At 39.6% G+C, this 16,138-nt stretch overlaps 1 protein-coding gene across 3 annotated transcripts; it reads right to left on the bottom strand.

Annotated features, from left to right (window-relative positions):
- Positions 1–195: 195 nt before the first annotated feature.
- Positions 196–12,876, bottom strand: LOC101480887 (protein mono-ADP-ribosyltransferase PARP12). Of its 3 annotated transcripts, none has more exons than XM_014407325.4 (13): positions 12,781–12,876; positions 12,181–12,656; positions 10,789–10,924; positions 7,445–8,039; positions 7,305–7,355; positions 7,091–7,217; positions 6,532–6,697; positions 5,645–5,765; positions 5,441–5,537; positions 3,745–3,820; positions 3,399–3,529; positions 1,662–1,813; positions 196–1,517 (listed from the first exon to the last, which is right to left on the bottom strand). In XM_014407325.4, exons 2-13 carry the CDS (start codon positions 12,456–12,458, stop codon positions 919–921), a joined length of 2,529 nt encoding a protein of 842 aa, XP_014262811.3. In that variant the 5' UTR covers positions 12,459–12,656; positions 12,781–12,876; the 3' UTR covers positions 196–918. The 3 variants fall into 3 exon arrangements, with proteins under 3 accessions (XP_014262811.3, XP_076732044.1, XP_076732043.1); XM_076875929.1 differs by having other exon boundaries at positions 6,532–6,694; XM_076875928.1 differs by having other exon boundaries at positions 12,181–12,824.
- Between the last annotated feature and the right edge of the window lie 3,262 nt (positions 12,877–16,138).

Below are 16,138 nucleotides of genomic sequence, written 5' to 3'. Positions count from 1 at the left end.
TACTTGCAACGCGTTACTGCTCATCCCTGGTCACCTGTAGGTTATTAATATAGCTTCTAACAAACTGACAGGCTAATATTTTGCCCTCATATCGAGTTTTAAGGAAACTTCCATGTGTTTGACTCCAACAGCAGCAGCGTGCGCTCATCAGTGCACAACAGGGCGAAGTGTGAAAGATGAACAACTACCACAGTATCGTCTTTGTGCTCAGCGTTTATTGTTTTCTTTCTTTCTTTCTCTTTTTTTTTTTACATGTTTTTCCAAACACAGAGAAGTGAGTGTCACACACATCGCAGCCCTTTGTTTCTATCTGTGCTCCAAGAAGTTGGTCCCAGCTTCCTGTTGACATCACAAAGGTTGTCTAAACAGCAAAGTTATCAACACACAGGCCGTCATGTGTCTCAGCCAATCTGACAGTGTCTTAATACAGTAGGACACGCTAATATGACAACCACTAACTACCTGAGATAATTACGTGAAAAGCAATCAGGTGTTTCTTCTAGCTCAGCGTGCTTATGTGATATTAGCGTTGTGCTGCTATTTCTGAGTTATTCTGTATAAAAGTTATTTCAAAGTTTAATTTAAACATAATGAGTGGAAAAGCTGTCAAGTTTTAGAAATTCACCTTAAATAATTTTACAGTACATGTGATTTAGGTGGAAAGGTTTGAGCATCAAAACAACAAAGAGAAAAAACAAACGAGAAATTTGAAACTGGAAAGAGAAAGTATGAAACATTTAACATTTCTGAAGCTTTCTTTAGAAACCTGCATCACCTCTAATCTACATGTTCAGCATGTCTGTCAAAGTTTCTTCATCATTCATATTAAACCTAAAATACTTTAATAGAATCTAACTGGGAAGCTGGTGCTACCAACTCTTTTTCTGGAGCACAGTTCACAAATCATAACTCACATTTTCAGGTACCACTTCTGGAAAATCTTTTTACTAACTCAGCTACATTTTCAGAAAAGTCTAACAATTCCCTTGGAGATAGTGTGGGAAATGGAGTTGATGGTGTGGGTTTGTTGACTGTTCCACTGGTTGAGTCCATGGAAGAAGCTGTGCTGGGAAGGTGCCGTGCAGTGGTTTGACTTAAGATGGTATTTAGTTTGTGTACTACCGATGGTGTCTGTACTACTGCTGCGGTGGGTAATACCAGTGGTTTCCCTACTGCCACGTGTCTTGGTACCACCACAGATTGCTGTGCTAGTCTCGACCCTGATACTCGCTTTGGTACTGTGCCATCAATAAACATGTTTGTGGTCTTGTACTGGATCAGGTACTCGGGGTAAATCTGCTGCTTCTCAAACACCACATATATGGAGGGGTTCATTACATCATTCACACAGCTGTCATAGAAGTTTATGCCCCCTCCATCCTTGGAGGGAGGTCGGCGATAATCAGAGGACCCTATGGTGAAGTCTCCCACCAGCACCCGTGAGATGAACATGGCTCTCACATCAGTGTCACCGGTGTAGTTGTGGGAGTATCTGGCATCACGGGCAAAGTAACTACCTGTGTTTAGACACCAAAAAAGACGACTGTGAAAAAAATGCATTTGTGGGGAAAGACAGCAGGAACCCTAGTGTCACAAAATCATCTGCAAGACTGAAATGAAAATGTTTTAAATGGATGCTATTCAACATTTCTTCCAATCACCTTTGCCATAAGACGTTCCGTGAGTTCCGCAGATTCTCCAGTCAAAGTTGTGGTGACAGATGGTGTCTGCAAATTTGGAGTCAGTGCCATGAAAAAGCTTTTCTTCCCTCACATTTCCTCCTTTGTTTTTGGTCTTCATCTGATTCTTCTGCCTTCAAGTAGGAGACAGAAAAAATGAACTCAAAGGGGTACATGTACAGTAAGTGTGTGAATGTAAAGTCACTCAATCTATGTAGATGTGAGGCAACCAGAACCCGGGGGACAAGAAAGAAAGAGAAAGAAGAAAAGAGAAGTTGGCAACAGAGGGATACTGAAAATCTGCATAATGACCTGATGTAGGAAAAAAAAACCCAAAGAAAACAGTAGGAAACCACGGTAACAACCAACATAAGCATAAGTAACAGTAAATAATACATATAGAATGTTACTGAGCAGCATACACGACTAGTAATGCACGATATGTTTACAGGCAGCAGCCAACCACGATAGTGTGTGTCTGTGAGTACCTGCTTGTACACCTGTGTGAACACTTGTGTGTACACGCATAAGGTTTGTTCATGTAAGTGTCCAATAATAGGTTTGCTGAGACATAGCCCTGCCCCCCAGGACATGAAGCAGGCATGGAGGAGATCCAGGCCCCAGGCATCTACAGGTCCCCCAGAGCATGAAAGCAATGATCATGACACTTTGCATATTAATGATCAAGGAGCTGACCTCACAGCCCATTGCTCATTCATTGGTGCTGGTTTCAGTCACTGTGTAAATGTACTATTTATAAGGTTGGAAGCCTGCGGACAGCTGAGACTGAAGACGTCACTTGGATGAGTGACGAAACGTTTCTCCCACTGAAAACGTCCAGATGAACAGAATCTGGTTTTACATCGGTGTGTGAATGTTGTTAGTTTGTACTTGAGTTTAGAAGTGCATGTATAAATGTGTGAATTAGGCATGTTGTATACAGTGCTTTGAATACTCCGGGAGAGTAGAAAAGCGATATATAAGAATCAGTCCATTTAACTTTTTGGGGCGGTATACTAAAATGCTACTTACACTGGACAAAGCAGAAAAAAGTCAGATAATATACATGTTGATCTTAGATCAAGCTTCTGGTTCTGAAAATCTACCTTGCACTCATGAAGTCAACCATGAACTACAATTTGTTCATGGGACGCCATCTGTCTGACAGCAAAGCCTTTGGTCATGCATCAGGACAATGATCCCAAGCACAACCGCAAATACACAACAGAATGGCTGAAAAAGAAACAAATCAATATGATGCCCAATGAATGGCCCAGACTCATTCATGAATGAAATGTTGTAGTGGGACCTTAAGAGAGCTGTGCATAAACAAATGTCCACCAAACTCGATGAACTTAAGCAACACGACCCTAAAAGTTAAAAAAAAAAATTCTTATCAAACAGGGAAGATTAACGTTTGTGTTTGGCAGTGTGATGGTGTGGAGCTCCGCTCTATCCTCCAAGATGTCAACGCTCACCCCCACAGACTACTTCCAGAATTTGGGAGTGGAGAAGACAGAACAGAAGGGACATGCGACAAATGCTGGTTGAAGGATATGATGTCAGCCCACATACTCAACTCTGCTGCTCAACCTGCAGCTGCATTTTCCACCAATTAAGGGAAAATGAACAGGCTTCCCAGATTGAGATTTATTCCAAGAAGCATTTTTACAACACAAGCCAAACATATTTCATTACTACATTAAATGAAATACGTACAGCTGAAAGGCTTCCCAAAGAGCTTTGTTCTGAATCCTCTCAATGTTGATGATATCACAGCTTTTCATGGTTTCAGAGAAAAGAGCTACAACTTCTCTAAATTCTTCCGAGCTGGGCTGGAGTGAGATTCGCTATAAGAAAAAACAGGAACATTAAACATTTTCAGTCACAATTATAAAGGAAAAGTAGAATGGAGTGGAGACAAATAACATAATCACAACGCTAACACACAAAATCTGATATGAAAACCTGTAAAGCAGGTTTTTTCAGCAGATAGTGTGAAATATCTGAATTTATTTTCAGTTTTTATATATATATAAATAAAAAATGGTTTTTTTTACAATACCGAGTATCCTGTTTGAGGGATCTGTGTCTTGTCCCAGGTTTCTGGTATTGGAGTGGAAGTTTGAACCAAAGGCCTTCTGCAGAGAGAAAGGGTTAGAATGACTTTAATTATTGTTTTTAAAGGTTGAAAACACACATCAGATAAATGTAATTAATGATCACTGCGGTAAGCAGACTTCTTTTCTTTATTCAAACTTTAAGTTTTAATTTTAAATGAATAAAATATTTTTCCGTTATAAGCGACAATGAAAAACATCATATTTTTAATTTCTTGCAAATTCCTTGAAAAACAAACCAACGAAAGAAAAAAAAACAACCCCAAACTAAAGAATTGTGACTCATGCTGAGGCTCCACACAGACGGGGAAATAACTGTTTGATACCCTGCTGAATTTGTAGGTTTGCTCACTTTACAAAGAAATTAAAATATAAAGTCTCTCATTTTGATGGTCGTTTCATTTTAATGGAGAGATCAACCAAAAATTCAGAAACAAAACCCCCCATTACCGAGTTCTTTGATCTGCATGTCATTGAGTGAAATAAGGATTTGATCCCATACAAGCGAGCCAAATGAACACAGCTAATAAGTGAAACAGAAGAATTTAAGAACAATCAGGGTTGTTCCTACAGTCTTTGAGTCTTATTAAGTTACTAAGTAGCTCAACAGTGTCTCTAAGAAACCTGTAGACATCATGTTTTGTGAAATCTTTGTTGACTAAAAAGCTAATATGACCAGTTACTGATATGGCTAGCTACTTATTTACATCTCCATGAGTAAATAGTCACGTTTCGTCTTCTTGGCTGTGTCAAAAATTAAATCAGCATTGAAACCCCCCAAAACAACTGCAATTCCTTAAATGGCCACTTGAAGTTAGCTTAAAAAGTTGACCCACTTTTGTGGATAATGTTTACAGCCTGGTACAAAATAATGGTTTTTGTCTCTATAGCAAATTTTATCACCCACGACTACGGGGTGCCGTGAAAATGACAGTTGTCTTCCATGCAATTTGACAAAGCTTCATAGGATCTGCCAGCAAGACCAGGAAAAAACCAAATTCACGAGTGTGGAGCCTGTAGAGATGTGGTCAGACTCAAGGCTGTGCTGCTGAAAAAGGAGCTTCTAAAATGTATCAACACCAGTTTTTGAGTTTTTCAACAAATTTTGCCAATATTTCTATAAACACAAAGATGAAGCCAATTTTATTTTCATTTAAAATTACATGCAGAACTTCCTGAATTCAGAAATTTGAATCAGGCAAATGTTTCATAGGGACAAACATTTTGTGTCATCAGCTGTTGTCAAGTTTTATGTAGCTGTACTCTACATCACATTATTTTATATATATATATATATATATATATATATATATATATATATATATATATATATATATATATATATATATATATATATATATATATATATATATTTTTTTTTTTTTTTTTAAGATTTGTTTCTTTTAGACTTCTATGACCAAGAGAAAACCCGAATGTTGGCATGGTTACCCATCAGTACTGAACAGAAATGTGTTAGGTTTAAGCCAATATCTCTAAATCAAATCCCGTCTCCAACTGGAATTCGAGTGGAGTATCTGTCAGAATGAAGCTGCAGCAGCATTCAAAGATCTCATGATTGAGAAAAAAAAAGGTAAAGGGGTTTGAAAACTTTCTTGCGGGGCTGTTTTTGGGATGACGTACCTGACTCTCTTTGTTAGGACATCTGCAGCAGAGACAAACCGTGGTCGTCTGCACACAAGCCTTTTGGTGCCATAATGCTTGTTTGTCTGCATCATGTCTGACGGGTAAAAAAGTTTAAACTTACATAATAATTATAAAGCCAGCTGTACATATTAGCATTTCTGAAGTCAGCAAACAGAGACAGTTTCCATATTCTTTGTTTACCCTGGAAACTGAGTGAATATGAGTGTGAACCAGCAGTGAACTCCAACACGTCTTTATCATTGGCCAGGAACTTCTCCTCCAGCTTTGTGCTGTTGATGTCTGCTGTTTTATGTCCACTAGTCTGCAAAGCAAGAAAACTGAGCGAGTTTTTGACCTCAAACCTGCACTGGGATATTAATAAAGAACAGTTGATTATAATACCTGAGCTAATCGTAAATCAGCATCATTATAATTCTTTTAGAGACACTTTGTCTTTAAGGAGACCTGACTGCATCAAGCACTTAAGTACCAAAAAACAGCCTTAAAAAGCTGACCCAAATTTACAGCAGAACTGAATACGCTTACGGGCTGGTACAAAAATGGGTTTTGGTATGGTTTTTTTTTGCACATTGAAATAACATTGAAACCTAGGTACTAGCTCAGGCTCCTTCCACACCAGAGAAGTGACAATCCATGAACTACAAGCTAGTTTTTGGAAGCTACTCCGCAACTTTTGCTATCTAGCAGCCGAATATGATTCCTGACTGGAAAAGTTTTTTCATATATTTTTTTCATTTAAAATTTCTCCCTGAGTGTAATGGAATCACTGCTGATGCCAGATCAGGATGATATTGTTGGAGGATAGAACAACAACATGAAACACAAATTGAAAAGCACTGAAATGCACAGTAGAGTTCTCCTGTAGGGGAAACAAAGCACTGCAGGCTCAAACTATGAGGGATTTTTCACATTACAAATAGTTTATTTGTGTTTTTCAATAAAACTATTAAATCAGACTCACAATTAGTTACATTTTTTGAATGTGGATACACAGTGGACTGTTAAAGTCGTGCCTTAATGTCTTAGCAATCTGCCAAAATTTCTGCAAACACTCTGTAGTTACTCACAGCGGATGCAAACATGTTCCAACTCCCAAACTCATCCTGCCAGTACCAAAGCCACTCGGTGGTGTGGATGAAGGTCGGCTCAATCACCGAGTTTTCTGTCGAGAGTCGACGCACTTTGTTCCATCCACAGGTCATCGTGTCAAAGTGCACGGCCGGGCTGGTGCTACTGCAAAAAAAACAATCAAAGTATTAACATGAAGATGGTCAGTTATGCAAAAACTTTGATGATTTTTATGATTCTTTGTTCAGTATTTTGTGGTGATTTAAACTAAATTTCACTATAATAATTTTGGTGAATAATGTGGTACGTGAAACAAACGCTGCGTGCCTGAAATGACCATTTTAAGAACATTATCTTGCACTGACATCATACAGAGCCAACATCAAAACTTTTTACCCTCATAAAAATTACTATCACATACACTGAGCTTGATTTTAGTTTAAAAGGAGCATCTGTTATTTTATCAACGCATATTTGAAAAAAAGTGGAAATGCTTAATAGTTCCACTAGATCTTAAAAAACCCTGAGATGTCTGAGTTGCAGAATAAATGTAAGTACCTGTATGAGTTACTGGGGTCACAGTAGTCTCTCTCAATTGTCTCATTATCGGGCAAATCAGTCCACTGGTGTCCCTCTTGGACCTGCCATCGGTACGGCATCTTGTCATGAGCTTTATAACATCGATCTAAGAAGAAAGAAGAAAGACAGCTGGTCAAAGTCAAGAAAGAACTACATTAACGCCTCAAACACTTACTAACCATGACTTTCTCACCTTGATGTTTGCAGTGACCTTTGATAAAGTACATGCAGATCCCTGTTTTATCTGAAAGAAACAGGAGATATTTCACAGGCTTCATTCAGACAGCAGTTTTAGTTCATCTCCCCACAGAAGTATTTTCAGCTGTTGTTTACCTCTGACAGGCCTCTGTCTATTATTCTGCCATTCTCCACCTTTAGCAGCTTCATCATTGACAGCAGCGTTAATGTCACTTAAGGAACGAGCATTTTGAAAACGCTGATGGTTGCCCCTGTTCCTGGTAGCGGCGACAGTGATGTCACTGGTGGGAGAGTTGTCATCGTCACTTTCATTCAGTCTATCGCTGGACCACAGGTCAAAGCCATCAATGTTTGCAGCAATGTTACTAAGTGAACGGGCTCGATGCAGATCTGGGCGGCTGCTGTGGCTTCCTCTGTTTCCTCTAAAGCCTCTGCTGAGCTGATGGCCACCTCTCCCTCTGCCTCTCTGACTTCGTTGACCATGGTCACTGACTCCAGCCAGCTTCAAAGCCTGTTTATTTGCATAAGCAGCCTTCAAGGACTGAAAGAGTGTGTCAGGTACGCCTCTAACTTTCAAAGCTTTGAATGGCTGTGGAGCATTAAAATCGTGGTTCTTCCAGCAGCTGCATTCACGGCTGATGTAGTTCTCACAGATGTGGAGCCTCCTGCAACCATCACCATCCTGACACCGGCCGAACTCTCCATCACCATTGTTGTAGTCGTAGCATATCTGATGGAGAAAGGGGGAAAAAGGGGAGTTACAATAGTATACTGTATATAAAAGATGAATATAGCCATCGTGATGTCCAACTTCTTTATTTGTATTTTTTCCAACTTTATTTTTATTCAACAGGAACATTAACATTTACACAGACACAACAAGGGAAAAAAGGAAAAAAAGAAAAGCAAACAACAAAATTTTAAAAAATAGAAAGGGGGGGGGTGGGGATTCACCCAAGGCAATGTGAAGTTACTAAAATGTAATTTTTCCACTTGGAGATATACAGTGTATCTTGCTCGTTTATATATACACCTACATCTATGTACATACTCACACACACTTTCAAGTATCTACATACCATTCCACCCGCTCCATTACACCTAGGGCTGCCACAAACGATTACTTTGATAGTCAACTAATCAGATCATCATCCATTGGACGTAAAACGTACAGCTTATTGCACCAGCAGCATCTGCTCTTATATAACTATCATTAGCTTACAGCTTTAAGTGTGTAAGGTCTGTGCTAACTAAAAATAAAGACAAGATGATAGTTTATTAAATTGTAATGAAATTTGCAGATTGTTTCGGTGAAGTTTAATAAACTCCTTGCTATCTAAAATATAACAGGACACCGGAGTAAATTCTGGAGCATCTCACACTTCTGATAATCAGCTGTCTGCTTGATGTTTATTCAGCTGTGTAAAAACTATAACTTTAATCTCAGCCAAACCGATTTACTCAGGAACAAATAAAATACTGAAAAAAGCCAAACAATAACATTTTTAACTTATCTAAGTGACTTATATATCATGTTTAACCTGAGTAGCGAAAGATGAAAATGATTTGCCGGGAGTCCGGTGTTCTCACGGCGCTAGTGAGCCTAGCCCCCGGCTAGCTATCGAGCTAGTGGGTAACAGACGTCTCCGAAAACGTCGGAGCGCTTTTGAAAATATGCGGTGTCCTGATAAACTGAGCAGATATTTGAGGTTTACACAGCTACATTCTCGCCTGAAAATGTGTTAAACGTTTATTTTGTGACCCAGAAAGAATAATAAGAGTAATATTAAAACTAACTAGCTGCCGCCATTGTTATAAACTGAGCTGGGCCGCGCTATGAATTCTGGGATACAGCTTCTTCTTCTTCGGGGTTTAACGGCAGCTGGCATCCTTGTACATGCAGTGCTGCCATCTTCTGTTTCAGTCCGTTATTACACTCTTAAATCCTACTACTCATTCCTGTGTCTTTTGTGGTCTTACAAAGCTTCAAATGACGCGTCGACTATCAAAATCGTCGACGATTTTGATAGTCGACGTAATCGTGACTAGTCGACTAATCGTGGCAGCCCTAATTACACCCTATTCCAGTTTTAGGGGAACCTTTTGAGGACATACTCATTGACTGTGTTGGTCCACTTCCTAAAACAAAATCGGGACACCAGTATCTTCTGACTTTGAATCCATTGTTAAGGCGCTGATGAACTTCTTTTCTACTTTTGGGTTGCCGAAATCTGTCCAAACGGACCAAGGCTCTAATTTCATGTCTCGGATTTTTGCTCAAGTTTTGCGATCACTTGGTATTAAACATCACAAGTCTAGTGCATATCATCCGGAGTCGCAAGGTGCACTCGAGCGTTTTCACCAGACATTGAAATCTATGATGCAACTACTCAAGGAGAATTTTCTGTCTGACATAGATGCTCCTAAGGAAAATGTGTTGGATTATGAGAGTTCTTTTAGAAAGTGTTTGCATAAAGCATGCGCAATCGCACGCTCTTGTTGCAGCGCAGGGAAAGATGAAAAGGAAGTTTGATAAGAAAGCTGTGCAAAGGAAATTTGAGGTTGCTGACAAAGTTTTAATACTTCTACTCCTTCAGTGGTCCGTATACAGTGCAGGCGGACTGAGCGAAGGAAACAGTGTTGTGTGTGTCATATCAATATGATGAAGCCTTACTTTGCTAGTGGTGTATCAACAGTTGCGACTGTGGGGGTGCCAGTTTCCAAAACCTGTATGACCTGGTAAGTGATGATTTGGTTTTCGGTTGTGCTGAGGGCTGCGCACGACTTAGAAACTCTGAAATCCTAAGTGATCTAAGGACACATTTAAAGGATGCTGTTCAAAGTGACGTGTGTCGGTTGATTGAGAATCATCCTAATCTTTTCTCTGACACTCCTTCCTGTACCACTGTGCTGGAGCATGATATCGATGTGGGGGACCACCCTCCAATCAAACAGCATGCCTACCGGGTGAATCCCACTAAACGTGCCATTTTCCAGACAGAAGTTTCTCATCCGTTGGAAAATCATCTTGCTGTTCCTAGCTCTAGTGCGTGGAGTCCCCCCGTGTCTCCTAGTGCCTAAAGCAGATAAAACCCCGCGGTTTAGTATGAGTTTTCGGAAGGTGAACAGCGTGACCAAACCTGACTCCTATCCTCTTCCCAGAATGGAAGATTGTGTCAATATGGTCGGTTCTGCGAAGTTTGTTACTGTTACGCCACATTCCAACGCTCATGAATATCGTGCTGGGAAGCGTTCTCCATTGTGAAGTGTATTTAGATGATATTGTCGTCTATTCAGACACCTGGTCAGAGCATAAACGTGGAGGACAATCAGTTACAGAACAAGAAAAAAAAAAGAAAATTAAATAATTGAAAGCTGGGAGTAAAATCAGCTGGAAGATGCCAAATATCAGAAAAGGTGACAGTTCATTTTAATGCAAACTAACTTGTCCGGTTCATGCTGTGTGTTGTTAGACTTACATCAGGAAGAACTGTGTGGTCACTCTGCAGCAGCAGGGTGCACAGCTCCTCTCGGCTCAGGCTCTCCAGCTCATGCTCCCTCAGAAGTCTTTGGTTATGCTCAGAGGTCAGCTCATGGGAGAAGCTGCAGCCCCTCCTGTTATAACAGAATCCACACAGCTGAGTCATGACTGGGCGTGCTAGCATTTATTTGCTCAGTTAAGAATAAAAAAACCAAAAACAGCGTCATATGAGACAGCTGTCTTTGTGTAATGATTAATAAGGCTTATCTGCATGGTACAAAGTCAGCGGTTAGGTTCAGGACAAACAGCCACCCTGATAACTCTTAGAAACAGTACGACATCAATGTGAAAACTAAGTTTGAAGTTTAGGGAAACATGCTTGGGAAACAGGATTAGCCCAGTACTAGATTGTTTTCTATGTCTATGTTTTCTATGAGTCTGTGGTGGCCAGTGCGATCCTCTATGCTGTTGCATGCTGGGGGAGCAGGCTGAGGGTCGCAGATGCCAACAGACTTAATAAACTGATCCGTAAGGCCAGCAATGTTGTGGGGATGGAGCTGGACTCCCTCAAGGTGGTGTCGGAGAGGCGGATGCTGTCCAAGATAAAGACAATGTTGGATAACACCTCCCACCCACTCCATGACATGTTGGTCAGTCACAGGAGCACGTTCAGTGAGAGACTGAGATTACCGAAAAGCACCACTGAACGACACAGGAAATCATTCCTGCCTGTGGCCATCTCCCTGTACAACGCATCCACTTAACACACTGTTTGCTGCTACAACTACACATGTTTCTTTTCCAAATATTTATTTATAAGTGACTTATGTATGTATGTATGTATATATATATATGTATATATTGTACTATTCTTAGTTAGCGTATTGTCTGTCTTGTCTTAATGTTGGTTTAAAATGGAGCACTGTAACAAAAAATAATTTCCCCCAGGGATCAATAAAGTATTCTGATTCTGATTCTGATTCTGATGTGGCTGGGTAGACGCAGCAGCCGCTTTAGTTTTTATTTTTCATAGTAAACTTTGCTGATGTTGGAAAATCTTTCTGTTCTGTGGATGAACGTAGCCATGTTCTTTTCACTGTCACTCTTTTTACTCATTTCAAAGCTAAGCTTCAGTCTAAAAGACAACCAGAGAGCAACTTTTCCTACTGGCCCTCAAAGCCACATTTTGTTACTTGTTTAGGTTAGCTTTTTGAATAAATGTGTCAAACTGCTGTAAATTGTCGGATTTTCCTAACAATACCTAAAGGCACCATCAGTGTCCTGGACTTTAAACCTGTTGATTTTACAACCATATGTGATATAACTACATGACATAAATAACACTCCCTAAATAAGCTCTGTTACTTACTTTTAAGTCCAGTATATTTACCTGAGCTGAGTGAACTGACAGAATCCGCTGAAGAGGATGTTTTTGCACAGGTGCAGACCCCTGCATATCCCCAGACAGTCTTTCACTCTGCAAAGTCTCAGGCGGGTCCTGGCCACCACCTTCGGCTGTCCGTTTGGACAACAGGAAACAAATTTCTCTCGGTTACAAATGATCTCCGACAACTTCGTGGGATCTCCGGAAAACAGATTATACACTAAATCCTCCGTGTTGACTGCTCCTTGGCCGGCGCAGATCATTCTCAGTATTTCCGTCTCCATCGTGTCCGAGCTCTGCCTGCGTTTCCTTCCACCTGTGACATTAAACTGACGAAAGCCTCATTTCTGACGACTGGAAAGCGAAACTCAACAACCTTTAACCTGGACGGATGCTGTAATGCTGCTGTTTTCCACTCTGAGTCGTCGCCGCGCTGTATGACCTCCATACATCCCACACCTCGGCTTTCTTCTACTTCACAGCTGAAACATTTCCAGTAATGAAACATGCCATGAAGATACAGGATCTATATAATACAGAAAATTCGCAACAAAAACATTTAGAATTTATTGAAAAACAAATGTTATGCCAGACTTTCCATCAAACCTTTGAGGTGAACATTTGGATTTTTAGCTGCTAAATTCTAAATGCAGGCTGTCTGCTGTTTGCAGCTTGCAGCGAGGGTTATATGGGGGACCAGAACAGTCAAATTAATTTTGTAATTCTTTTATTTATTTAGACATAAATAAAGTGTGCGTCAATATTGTAAAATAAATGATTATTACATTAATAAATATTCAAATCAATTTCTAAAACATAAAAAATAACTCTCAATAAAAAACACATTTTAGAATTCCAAAGGGAAAAAAGATTCAAAATCTTTTTAAAGTACAATTTAAAAAAGAGAAACGAGTAAACAGAATTAAAGGGAAATGGATAAAAAAAAAACAACCCAAAGATTTATTTTGACCTTTTCTATCCTTAATAGTTTAAAATTACCAAATGTATTAGCTTTGGGATTAATTAAGGGATTAGCACTTGGATTAGCTATCAGATTAAATGTCAGATTAGCTATTCCATTTAACATTTGGAAAAAGCAATGCAAGTTCATCATGCCGTGCGATGTAAGGAGCTCTCCAACTGGTTACAGAGACACAGTCTGGCTGCCTTGATAACTAGCTAGGGACGATGATGCATACAGAGAGAAGGTGCAGTGGCTGGCACTTTGGTGCAATGCCATAATCTCTTAATGTTGACAAAACAAAAGAGCTGATCGTTGACTTTAAGAAGGCCGAGGCTGTCCATCTCCTGCTCAGCATTGCTGGTGTCACAGTAGAGAGAGTGAAGAGCACCAAATTCCTCAGTGTTCACATCACAGAGGACCTGTCCTGGACCAGCAACACCAAATCAGTGACAAAAAGGGCCCAGCAGTGACTGCACTTCCTGAGACGACTGAAGTAGGTGCACCTCCCTAAACCCATCCTTATGTATACAACTATATGTGACTGAATTACAACAACTCTGCAAAGATGAGTGGGTCAAAATGCTATACCTCTGTGTGTGTGCGTGTGAGAGGGATAATATTATGCATACATATGTCATTTTGTTTGATTATTGTACTTAGTTTGTACATTTGTACAAATCTCATATCCCGATGTAAGAATTCTATCGTCCCGATAACGATATAAATCACAAAAATGTAACATTTTCTGTAAATTCTGTGAATCTCGGGCAGCTCGACTTGCGGGAAGTGTTTCCAGCTGCGCGTCATGTAGCTGGAGTCCAGTGTTTTAACAGATGCATTAAACTATACATTTTTAGACATAAGTTTTAACAGCCACCATTTTCTTTGTGAGTATTTATTACACAGCGTGCTGCGGGGAAAAGCCTGTTCTAACGTTTGAGTCTAAGGTTTATTTTTTAGCATCTGGCGGATCTTTTTTTAATTCTCATCCGTAAATAATCTGCTCTTTCACGTGATTCAGTTTATTTTGAAAAGTCTCAACAGGATCTTGAGCTTTATTGTGAAAGGTTTATGCGGAACATAAACAAGCGGACACGCGATGGTGTTGCCGTCCTTGTTGCTAAAGACAGTGCATAAAACAGGCGCTTGTCCGTGTGTAGTGTGGTTGTATTAAACAGAGGTGTGGACTCGAGTCACATGACTTGGACTCGAGTCAGACTCGAGTCATTAATTTTATGACTTTAGACTTGACTTGAAAAAATGTTCTAAGTCTTGTGACTTGACTTGGACTTTTACACCAATGACCTGGGACTTGAATTGGACTTGAACCGGTTTACTTGAAAAGACTTGATATTTTACCCCAAATATAAAATTTAACATGCATATTATATAGAGATTGAAAATGTGACGTCATTCACGGGTAGAACCGCAAAGGATTCTGGGAACTCGTGGCAAGCGGTACTAGCGCACGCAGGCTTTCAATTGAAATCAGTTATACAGCGATAAAAAGAAACACAAAAATGTCAAGAAGCTGTTGTATTATTAACTGCAATAGCCGGTCGCATGACAGCCACGAGAAGCCGACGGGTAAAGAGATCGGTTGTTATCGGATTATGTCGTTGAAGAGAAATTGTTCGAGCCGTGTTTCCGAAGTAACAAAGACGCGACGGATGGCCTGGATTGCAGCCATTCAAAGACCAAATATAACGTCCCAGAACCCTCCAGCTCACAGGTTAGTCTGCTCCAAGCATTTACACGAAGGTCAGTGTTTTTTAGTAGTTAATACGTCATTTTCATAACATAATTGGTGATATAGGTTACAAGCAAGTCTGGCGCTGAACAGAAATTGTCGCGCTATGCTCCTTTATTTATTGTGCATAAATAGTGAATTGTCCTGACACAATATTGCGTTTCGCTTCTGTTATTATGGTACATTGACAAAAACATACTTTTATTCACAGGATAAAACAGGTTTTTTGTATCACTAATTGTCCAGTACGATTACAGCATACAATATTATTGTCACTGCTACATTTCTGTGATGCTACCAGAAATTATTTCCACTACTAATTAATTACCGTTGAGCTCAAAGGTCCTATTAATAAACGGTTAAGGAATGTGTATTTATGAAGACGATTTGTGAGACTGGTAAACTTATGATACGTACGATGGTCTTTCGTTCTACACGGTGCATTTCAAGGTCCTGCACCCATCCGGCGGTAAACTGTACCTGGGCTTGTTGCAGTGACCTGAAGTTACTAAACTTCATGAGTGTATGCACTCACTCCAAGAACCGTATGATTATAAATATGCATATAAATATGCTACGATGAGATAGCTGACTTCATCTAACTAGCAAATGTTTTCCAGGCTACGTTGGTGATACAGTTTTTTTTAATGTGTATGATATTTTTGTCATGCGATTTTAAAGCTGGTCCTACAACCGCATCCAAGAATAACATGCAGCTTATCTCAGAACTGTCGGTGAAAATTATTCTTGGAGCTAGGTTTAATTGAGCTGCATTTTAAAGAGGTGCAATTTCACAATTTGTGTATATTTTCTAAGTTCACTATTTTGTATGTGTTGAGAAAAACACAGATTTTAAAATTACATGGTCTAATATTTACATTTAGCATAACTGCAACATTATTTTTTCTTTTTTTTTTTTTAAAGACTCGAAAGGACTTGAAATTCAAAGTTTCAGACTTGTGACTTGACTCGGACTTTTACACCAGTGACTTGAGACTCGACTCTGACTTGCCTGACATTACTTGAGACTTGACTTGAGACTTGAGGATAAAGACTTGAGACTTACTTGAGACTTGCAAAACAATGACTTGGTCCCACCTCTGGTATTAAATATAAGAGAAAGAGAGAACTTTAAGAAATTAATATAGCCACTACAGTAACCATCAAAATGACGAAAAAAAAACATTGCCGTAAACAGTTTATTTTGCGACACCACGAAACAAACGATAGCGTAAAATGAAACGATAGAC

Source organism: Maylandia zebra, linkage group LG17 (assembly GCF_041146795.1).
Source record: "Maylandia zebra isolate NMK-2024a linkage group LG17, Mzebra_GT3a, whole genome shotgun sequence".
In the NCBI taxonomy this organism is placed as follows: domain Eukaryota; kingdom Metazoa; phylum Chordata; class Actinopteri; order Cichliformes; family Cichlidae; genus Maylandia; species Maylandia zebra.
The sequence above is the reverse complement of the archived record's forward strand: the minus strand, read 5'-3'. Positions and strand labels throughout refer to the sequence as shown.

What these genes read in the sequence shown, in the direction of transcription:
- LOC101480887 (XM_014407325.4), bottom strand. Translation starts at nt 12,458, where the DNA reads ATGGAGACGGAAATACTGAGAATGATCTGCGCCGGCCAAGGAGCAGTC. An exon ending in GGAACATGTTTGCATCCGCT is followed by an intron (nt 5,766 to 6,531) that starts GTGAGTAACTAC and finishes CTTGCTTTGCAG; the next exon opens with ACTAGTGGACATAAAACAGC. An exon ending in ATATTCACTCAGTTTCCAGG is followed by an intron (nt 5,538 to 5,644) that starts GTAAACAAAGAA and finishes TTTACCCGTCAG; the next exon opens with ACATGATGCAGACAAACAAG.